We start from the raw sequence: 9517 nt of genomic DNA on the forward strand, positions 1-9517 counted from the left end.
GTTAAAATCGTGGAAGTTGAGGTTTATATTAGAAGTTAGCCATGTTTCACATAGGGAAAATGCATCACAATGATTGTAATTTAGCAAGTGTTTTAATGAATCAATTTTGGGGATAATACTTCTGCAGTTCCACTGTAAAACAGTGATCAGATCCCTGATTCCGTCTAATAAGTTAGCCATCGAAGGATACGATCGCTGTAAGGAGGGGCCATTGTTCAGTCAACTGTTTTAAAAATGTTCTTACTGTTGGTAGAATAGCAACCAGCAAGCTTTTCATAGGATCGGTAATGTTGAAAGCTGTGAATATCCAGTCCACAATGTCAGAAAATTTAAGGAATCCCGTTTTAGGGTGAGTTTCTGACTGTAAAATTGGAGCACTTGGGATTTTTGGTGCCCCAGGGAGTGCTGGGAACTCCTGGTTGTATCTCAATTTCCCAAAACCAGGAGGTATTATCTTCGGATTTGTACCAGCACTTCCAGTTGATGAATTATTTTTATTTTGTACCCTTGTTTGGGACAACCTAGGACCCTTACGAGGAAGTTCAGGTGAGTTTTGATTAGGTCTTTTCCTAGAGTTTCCAAGCGGAGCCAAAGAATGCCCCTCGCAAGGGTCGTTAGAGGCGTTATCGTCAGTTGGCAAGAGAGCGAATGGGTTTTCGGAGATAAGTGGAACAGCTCTTTTAAGCATTTCTGCGTAAGAGCGTCTGGAGCGATCTTTGGCGGATCGCTTCAGTTTATCCGCGCGAAGTTTGTACGTTGGGCATGTCAAAAGTGCATGCGGATTCTCCCCACAGTAAACACACTTCTCAGCGGGGCTACTGCAAGTATCATCCGCATGGCGTTCCCCACATTTACCGCACCGTTGCTTGTTGCTACAGTAGGTGGCCGTGTGACCTAGCTGCTTGCAATTGGAACAATTCATGACCCGCGGTACAAACAGGCGTACAGGTAGACGAGCTCCTCCCACTTCAACGTAGCTCGGAAGTGCAGATCCGGCGAAGGTTACGCGAAACGAGTCTGATGGATAGTAATTACCATCTTCGATGGACTTTGAGTGCAATTGCTTGCACTCCAAAATCTTAACTGATTGAAGGTTAGGGTCCTTAAAGCGGCCAGCCCCATCATTCATCAGATCATCGACAGTTAGACCCGCATCACTTACCACACCGTCGATCTCCACATCACAAGAAGGGATGTAGACGCGATACTCCAGCGTAAAGAGGCTATTGCTAACGATATCATTGGCCTGTTTCAAGTCAGTAACGACTACGCGCAGTTTATCTGACTGAACCTTTTTAATCTCGGTTACGGCCGAGTAACGTTTTGTCAGCTCCCGTGCAACAGTTATGCTGTTTAACGGTTTATTTTTGGGCCGAAAGTATACCACCCAAGGACCAGCGGATCCATCCTGGTAAACCTTGACTCGGGGGGGGCTGTGAGACATTGGGGGAAAGTGGGGGAAGTGGATCGACCATAACATTATCTGTCTCAGTATCAGATATACGTTCTTCTTCTTCATAATATTCCTCTTCGGAGGGTGATCCTTCTGTTTGTTCCATTTTGTTGCGGGAGCAACACGCTCGACCGCACTGTTTAACTTAAATCAAAATAAAAAATCAAAAGTAATAAAAAGAAAAAAAAATCGATAAGAAAAGTAAAAAACGAAACACTTCACCAGTTGGTTCCTGACGAGCTGGTAGGTGGATTGATCCTTCGTTTGTTTTATCCGTCACCCGCGTGACCTTCACACAGTAGAGCTGATATAGCTCGTCTAAACAAAGCCGTCTTTCAGGCAAGAAAAATGTTTAGTAACGCACTTCACTGCACTACTTTAACTGATATCGCAGGTAACAATTATCACTCGCGGGACTGTTTATTAGTAATGCTTTACTGCAGCCTCTGCCACAGCAAGCACCTTCGTACCACCGAAAAAACTAAACCACACCGGAGAGAACAAAAAGCACTTGTTTCCCGGTACAAAGTTGGGTTACGAATGCTGCTTAAAACTTGCTACCGTACTATAAAAAGATGGTTTTTGCATTCCAAATTTTGCTTAGTATAGTTGTCAATCATAATGAATCGAGTCGCGACACTGCACCTTGTAGCTTTAGCACAATTTATGTTACTGAATGAAGTCAGCTGCTGACTGGCCTTTAGCTATTCATTTGAATGCGATTCTATTAAATTTATTAAAGTTAAATCCCATGCTACACTTATTTGTTGTCGGTTATTAATCAAATGTAAGATATATCTAACGCAATCAAACGAAATAAAATAGTAACAATTTTTTAAATAAGATTATAATGAATTTGAAACAAATTCAAAACTTGTTGGAACTGGCAGCACGGACAATGTTGGAACTGGCAGCACGTACATTGTTGGAACTGGCAGTACGGACATGGTCGGAACTGGGAGCACGGACATACACGAGTAGGATTTACACATTTAGAGAGAGGAAAGATTTAGAGTGTAGAGAGGAAGAAGTGTCAGAATGAGAAAAAGGAAAAGATTAACAGCGTGCGGAAGAATTTCTATTTCTAAACCTAAACCCTAAAATTTATTGGCTAGTGTAAAACTTATTAACTAGTTAAAACTTAATATCTAGTGTAAAACTTAACCTATCTTAGAACTACTGCGAAACACTACTGTAAGTAAATTTGATTCAATTGCAATAATTAAAATATAAGCTAATTGGAAATTTATCCTAACCTAGATTCGCGTACGATAGAGTTAGTTTGCACTAAAAGCGGGAGATAGCGTATGCAATTGAACGAATACCGATTTATGTAAGTCTTTATTGTATAACTGCATTACCTTTATCTAAACAAATATAATTGCAGCTAAAAGCTGAATCGAAATCACAAATTGTGATTTGTTGTTTGCGATCTGCTAAACAGATTTCGGATCTTCACGCGCCCCGTCTTCTTGTTCTCCGGAACAAAACTTTTAGATAAATCGACCAACGGATCGATAATATGGCAACAAGTGGTAATAACGAGACCCCACAGACGCCAACCGGAGGCGTTGCTTCGAGCTGTGCGAATTGCGACCGTCCGGATAGTGCGGATAATTTTGTGCAGTGTGACAAATGCGACGCGTGGTGGCATATGTCGTGCGCTGGTGTATCGGAGTCGGTTGAAGGCCGTCCGTGGTCGTGTCGTAAATGCACCCCAGATAACGTAAGCATCCGTACGGTATCGTCAGCCACTCGAGCCGCTCGATTAGCGCTACAACTAGAGGAGCTTGAAGCGAAACGAGCCTTGGAAAAACAAATGTTGGAAGCGGAAAAACGACATCTGTCACAAATGTTCCAACTTAGAAAGGCCCAACTGGAATGTGAGGAAGAACACACGGACCGCAGCCGGATAAGCAAGCGGCAGAGTATCGACCAGGTGCGTCAGTGGATGGAAGAATGCGCTGAACAAGCAGAAGGTGCCGTTAGATTCTCAACCAATCTAGAAACAGCCTCGCTGTCAATGCCGCAGCAAACATCCCAGTTCGAGGGGAACACGAAAGACAGTTGCTACCCCGGTAGGACAGTGATGCCACAGGTAGGACAAGTCCAGAGTCCGCTGAGGCATCCTTCGTTACCAAACGTACTTCAGCGTACGTCATTGTCAGCAGTAAATCCAGCTGGCCAATACGGCTACTCCGTTCCAGGTGCCGGTAATTATAAGCAAATCCAACTGGTGGATACCGGTGCAATCCCCAAGGGAACCAACGTTGAGCAAGCCGTAGTAAGCGTTACCCACAACCCCGCAGGTAACCCTTTACCCCCGTAGTACCAGGTAAGCCACCACATAGTAAAAATAAAGTGAAAGCCCAACTGTGTTGCGAGGATAATATTGCTCAATTAACCGAGCAGTTCGGGAACATTCAAATTCCCTCGGCATTACTAATGAACCAAAAGAGTGATGCTGTATTCCCAAAGAATCTAACGAGGAATGTGTGTATAGAGCAGGTACAACCGAACCCTTCGTTTGGAACAGTCCCAGTTCCTCAAGGGCTTTTGAATATGTCTACATTTGTTCCAACCCCCTCGCAGTTAGCAGCCCGACAGGTGATGACGAAAGAATTACCCCCCTTTTCGGGCAACCCAACCGACTGGCCCGTATTCATAAGCAGCTTTATGACAACTACGCTTGCTTGTGGATATTCGAGTGCCGAAAATTTAACACGTTTACAACGCTGCTTGAAAGGTGCTGCATACGAAGCTGTCCAGAGTCGTTTGGTTCTACCTGAGTGTGTTCCCCACGTGTTGGAGGACCTGCATTTTCTCTTTGGTAGGCCTGAGCTTTTAATCGACGCACTTCTTGAAAAGGTTCGTTCTGTCGCTGCACCGAAATCCGAAAAATTGGAATCCCTTATCGATTTTGGTATGGTGGTACGAACTCTTTGCGACCACTTGGAAGCTGCCGGTCAACGTGAACATTTATCGAATCCGTCCTTGTTGACGGAGCTTATCGGGAAGCTTCCCGCTCACGTTAAAATGGAATGGGGTGCACATCTGAAAAACTGCCGAGAAGTCAATTTGAAAACTTTCGCCAGTTTCATGTCCAGTGTGATGACTTCTGTGGGTAGAGTGATAATGACAAAAGTGAACAAGCCGCCGGAGAAAACGAATCAAAGAACTAGAGGATCGATTAACACACACGCTGCTAATCCAGTAGCCGCCGTTGTTCCGGATAGGTTGTGCTATTCGTGTAGAAAACCTGGTCACCGCATTCAGGATTGTGGAATGTTCAAAGCGCTGCCTATGGAAGAACGTTGGAGGTACGTGAATACGAACGGACTTTGCCGAAACTGCTTGAATGCCCACGGGAAACGTAGCTGTCGCAGCAAGGGCTCGTGTGGCATCCAGGGTTGCGAGTATCGTCATCATCCTCTACTGCACGCAGCACGAAACAATCAAGTCTTGAACGGCCAACTTCAACATTCAGCGGGAAACTTCACGCATAGAGTACTCGAACAAGTCATCCTGTTTCGTATTGTGCCTGTGGTGTTACGCGGGAGTAAAGCTACCATTAACACGTTCGCTTTTCTCGACGAAGGATCGTCACTGACGCTTGTCGAAGATAAACTTGCAAACGAGCTCGGCGCCAACGGGATTACGAAGCCTTTGTGTCTGATGTGGACCGGAAACGTGACGAGGATGGAATCAGCATCAAAACAAATTTCTCTGACGATCTCGGCGGTGAACGGAAATAAGGAGTACGAGGTAGAAGATGCACGTACAGTGAAGGAGTTGTCTCTTCCAAAACAAACAGTATCATTTGAACGCTTGGTCAACCAGTATCGTCATCTCCAAGGACTTCCGATTGCCAGCTATGAAGATGCTACACCCAGACTGTTGATAGGAGTAAATAACTTGAATCTGATTGTTCCACTACGAACTAAAGAAGGCCTACGTTACGAACCCGTTGCTGTCAAAACCAGATTGGGCTGGTGCGTCTACGGCGGAAAGATGGGTGAGGGAACAACACATACAGTGAACTGTCATTCATGCGGTTGCACTGTAACTCAAGAGCTGCATAACACAGTGAGAGATTATTTCGCGCTAGAGGATGTCGCGGCTAAGGCGGTGACCGTGCTTGTGTCAGAAGAAGAGAAGCGTGCCCATCGTATCCTAGAACAAACGACAACTCGTATTGGCAAACGCTTCGAAACGGGGCTGCTATGGAAGTATGACCATATTGAGTTCCCTGATAGCTACAATATGGCTATAAGCCGACTGGAATGCCTGGAGAAGAAACTGTCACGAGAACCGAAGCTTAAGGAGATCGTTCAGGAGCAGTTGACTGCATACCAAACAAAAGGCTACACCCATCTCGCTTCAAAGGAGGAACTACTCAATGCGGACCTGAAACGAGTCTGGTATCTGCCACTAGGACTGGTGACGAATCCTCGGAAGCCAGACAAAGTGCGAATAATTTGGGATGCAGCGGCAAAGGTCAGTGGAATTTCTCTCAATACGGCGCTTCTGAAAGGTCCCGATCAACTGACTTCGTTACCAGCGGTCCTGTTACGTTTCCGCCAGTTCAAAGTTGGAGTTACCGCAGACATCAAAGAGATGTTCCATCAAATCTCCATACGCAAAGAAGATCGCCACTCTCAGCGATTCCTCTGGCGTTCGGATCCTTCACACCGTCCGGAGATCTTCTTGATGGATGTGGCGACGTTTGGATCAACGTGCTCACCCGCATCAGCGCAATTCGTGAAAAACAAAAACGCTGAAGAGTTTCGGGAACAATATCCTCGCGCCGTGGAGGGCATAGTTGAAAACCATTATGTGGACGACTGCTTGGAGAGTTTTGAGAGCGCTGAAGAAGCCTTGCGCGTCAGTCGAGAAATGCGCATGATACACGATGAAGGAGGCTTCGAACTGAGAAGCTGGCATTCGAACAGTGCAGAAGTGCTAAATGGCTTAGGCGAAACCAAATCAGCTGAAACGAAGACCATCGTTCAAGGCGGTGGATTCGAGCGCGTGCTAGGACTACTGTGGAGTACGGAAGCAGATGAACTTCACTTCTCTACAACGATGACGAACGAGATCCAGAACTTGGTGGAAGGCAACCAACGTCCAACTAAAAGACAGATGCTGAAATGCCTAATGGGTTTCTTTGACCCACTGGGACTTATGAGTTTCTTCCATATCCATGGTAAGATGCTTCTGCAAGACGTCTGGCGATCGGGAATCGAGTGGGATGATGTGGTCAGCGATAGTATCTTTGAGCGTTGGCTGAAATGGACAAGACTCTTCAGCGAAGTTAGCGTAGTGCGCATACCCAGGTGTTACTTCCACGAAGCGACCCTAGAACACTATGATGGACTACAGCTGCACGTTTTTGTGGATGCTAGCGAGGTAGCTTACTCCGCAGCTGCTTATTTTCGAGTAGTGAATCCTCACGGTATAGGCGAATGTGCGTTGGTCGCTGCGAAGGCGAAAGTAGCTCCGTTGAAGCCCCTCTCAGTGCCCAGGATGGAATTGCAAGCAGCTGTTTTGGGATCGCGGTTGATGAAATTCGTGGAAGAAGCTCATAGTCTCACCATAGCGCGAAGGTACTTGTGGACCGATTCGGCTACTGTGCTGTCGTGGCTTCGAGCGGATCATCGCAGGTATAAGCAGTTCGTGGCCTGTCGTATTGGAGAGTTACTTACCACAACGGATGCCGGTGACTGGCGATGGGTGCCCTCGAAATTTAACCCTGCTGATGCCGCAACCAAGTGGGGTAAAGGCCCAAAATTGACAACGGACAGTATGTGGTTCAAAAGTCCAGAATTCTTGTGCGAACCGGAGACAAGTTGGCCTGTTCAAAGAATTCGTTCCGTGGACACGGAAGAAGAGTTGCGCCCTTGCTATGCGCACCGCGGAATTATCCTGCCAACGCTGATAATCGATTTGGATCGATTTTCAAAGCTTTCTCGGGCGGTGAGGACCATCGGCCACGTGCATAGATTTCTGGGGAACCTGAAACGGAAGCGACTCAGCGAGAATGCGGTAAATGGAAGATTCAGTTCGGAGGAGCTCAAATCGGCAGAACGCTCATTGATACGGATGGTGCAATGGCAGGCATTTCCCGATGAAATGGCGATAACAGCGCGAAATCAACAGAAATCAGCTGAGCAGTGGGAACCTCTGGACAAGAGCAGCAGAATTTACCAGTTGTCTCCGATCGTGGATGATTATGGGGTGCTCCGGATCGGCGGACGCATTGGGAAAGCCCCTAATATCGACCTAGATGCGAAGTTTCCGGTCATACTCCCACGAAATCATAGGTTTACCACACTATTGGTGGACGACTACCACCGTAAGTTTCGTCATGGTAACCACGAAACCGTGACAAATGAAATACGCCAAAAGTATTATGTACCGAGATTGAGAGTAGCAGTGAAGCAGCAAGCAACAGCTTGTCAATGGTGCAAAATAAATAAGGTCAAGCCGCAAACTCCGCAGATGGCTCCATTACCGGCAGCACGCATGGCCGCATTCACTAAACCGTTCACTTATGTGGGCCTCGATTTCTTCGGACCGCTACTCGTGAAAATCGGGAGAAGCAACGCAAAGCGTTGGATCGCTGTGTTTACATGCCTGACCATTAGAGCCGTTCATGTAGAAGTAGCGCATAGCCTCAGCACCGACTCGTGCGTGAAGTGCGTACGGCGTTTCGTTTGTCGACGGGGTTCGCCGGCAGAGATACACAGCGACAACGGCACCAACTTCCAGGGTGCTAGCCGACTGTTGAGGGAACAAATGCAAGAAATACAAGGAGAGCTTGCAGCAACCTTCACCAATACGAGCACAAAATGGTTATTCATACCACCCGCGACCCCTCACATGGGTGGATCGTGGGAAAGAATGGTGCGCTCTATCAAAACCGCGATGGAGACGGCCTACAACAACTGTCGTAAGCTGGACGACGAAGCTTTGGAGACGTTAGTCGTAGAAGCGGAGGCGATCGTAAACACTCGTCCCTTGACGTATTTGCCATTGACTTCCGAAGAAAGTGAAGCCATTACTCCGAACCACTTTCTGTTGGGGAGCTCAAGCGGTGTTCGTCAGCCAACGGTTGAACCAACGGATTCATCGGCAGCCTTGCGGACCTCCTGGAATCAGATTCAGTTTCAACTAGACGTCTTCTGGAAAAGGTGGACTCGGGAATATCTTCCGACCCTCACGAAGCGCACGAAGTGGTTCGGGGATGTAAAGCCTGTCGCCGAAGGAGACTTGGTGTACATCGTGGACGGAGACAGAAGAAACGGCTGGGAACGAGGTCGCGTGCAGTTAGTCATCAAAGGAGCGGATGGGAAGATTCGTCAAGCGATTGTACAAACTGCGAGGGGGGTTGTGCGTAGACCTGTCTCGAGGTTGGCTGTCTTGGAGGTGGATCGTAAAACTGAACCTGGTGGCCAGTGTTACGGGGGGGAGGATGTTGGAACTGGCAGCACGGACAATGTTGGAACTGGCAGCACGTACATTGTTGGAACTGGCAGTACGGACATGGTCGGAACTGGGAGCACGGACATACACGAGTAGGATTTACACATTTAGAGAGAGGAAAGATTTAGAGTGTAGAGAGGAAGAAGTGTCAGAATGAGAAAAAGGAAAAGATTAACAGCGTGCGGAAGAATTTCTATTTCTAAACCTAAACCCTAAAATTTATTGGCTAGTGTAAAACTTATTAACTAGTTAAAACTTAATATCTAGTGTAAAACTTAACCTATCTTAGAACTACTGCGAAACACTACTGTAAGTAAATTTGATTCAATTGCAATAATTAAAATATAAGCTAATTGGAAATTTATCCTAACCTAGATTCGCGTACGATAGAGTTAGTTTGCACTAAAAGCGGGAGATAGCGTATGCAATTGAACGAATACCGATTTATGTAAGTCTTTATTGTATAACTGCATTACCTTTATCTAAACAAATATAATTGCAGCTAAAAGCTGAATCGAAATCACAAATTGTGATTTGTTGTTTGCGATCTGCTAAACAGATTTCGGATCTTCACGCGCC

The 9517-nt window shown here is 46.4% G+C and overlaps 1 protein-coding gene across 1 annotated transcript; it reads left to right on the forward strand.

Annotated features, from left to right (window-relative positions):
• Positions 1–2975: 2975 nt before the first annotated feature.
• LOC131695545 (uncharacterized) lies at positions 2976–9387 on the forward strand. The gene is made up of 4 exons (XM_058984071.1): positions 2976–3737; positions 3783–3788; positions 4046–9247; positions 9314–9387. The coding sequence occupies exons 1-3, from the start codon at positions 2976–2978 to the stop codon at positions 9032–9034; spliced, it is 5757 nt and encodes a 1918-aa protein (XP_058840054.1). The 3' UTR covers positions 9035–9247; positions 9314–9387.
• The last annotated feature ends 130 nt before the right edge of the window (positions 9388–9517 follow it).

This window comes from Topomyia yanbarensis, unplaced genomic scaffold (assembly GCF_030247195.1).
Source record: "Topomyia yanbarensis strain Yona2022 unplaced genomic scaffold, ASM3024719v1 HiC_scaffold_41, whole genome shotgun sequence".
NCBI lineage: Eukaryota > Metazoa > Arthropoda > Insecta > Diptera > Culicidae > Topomyia > Topomyia yanbarensis.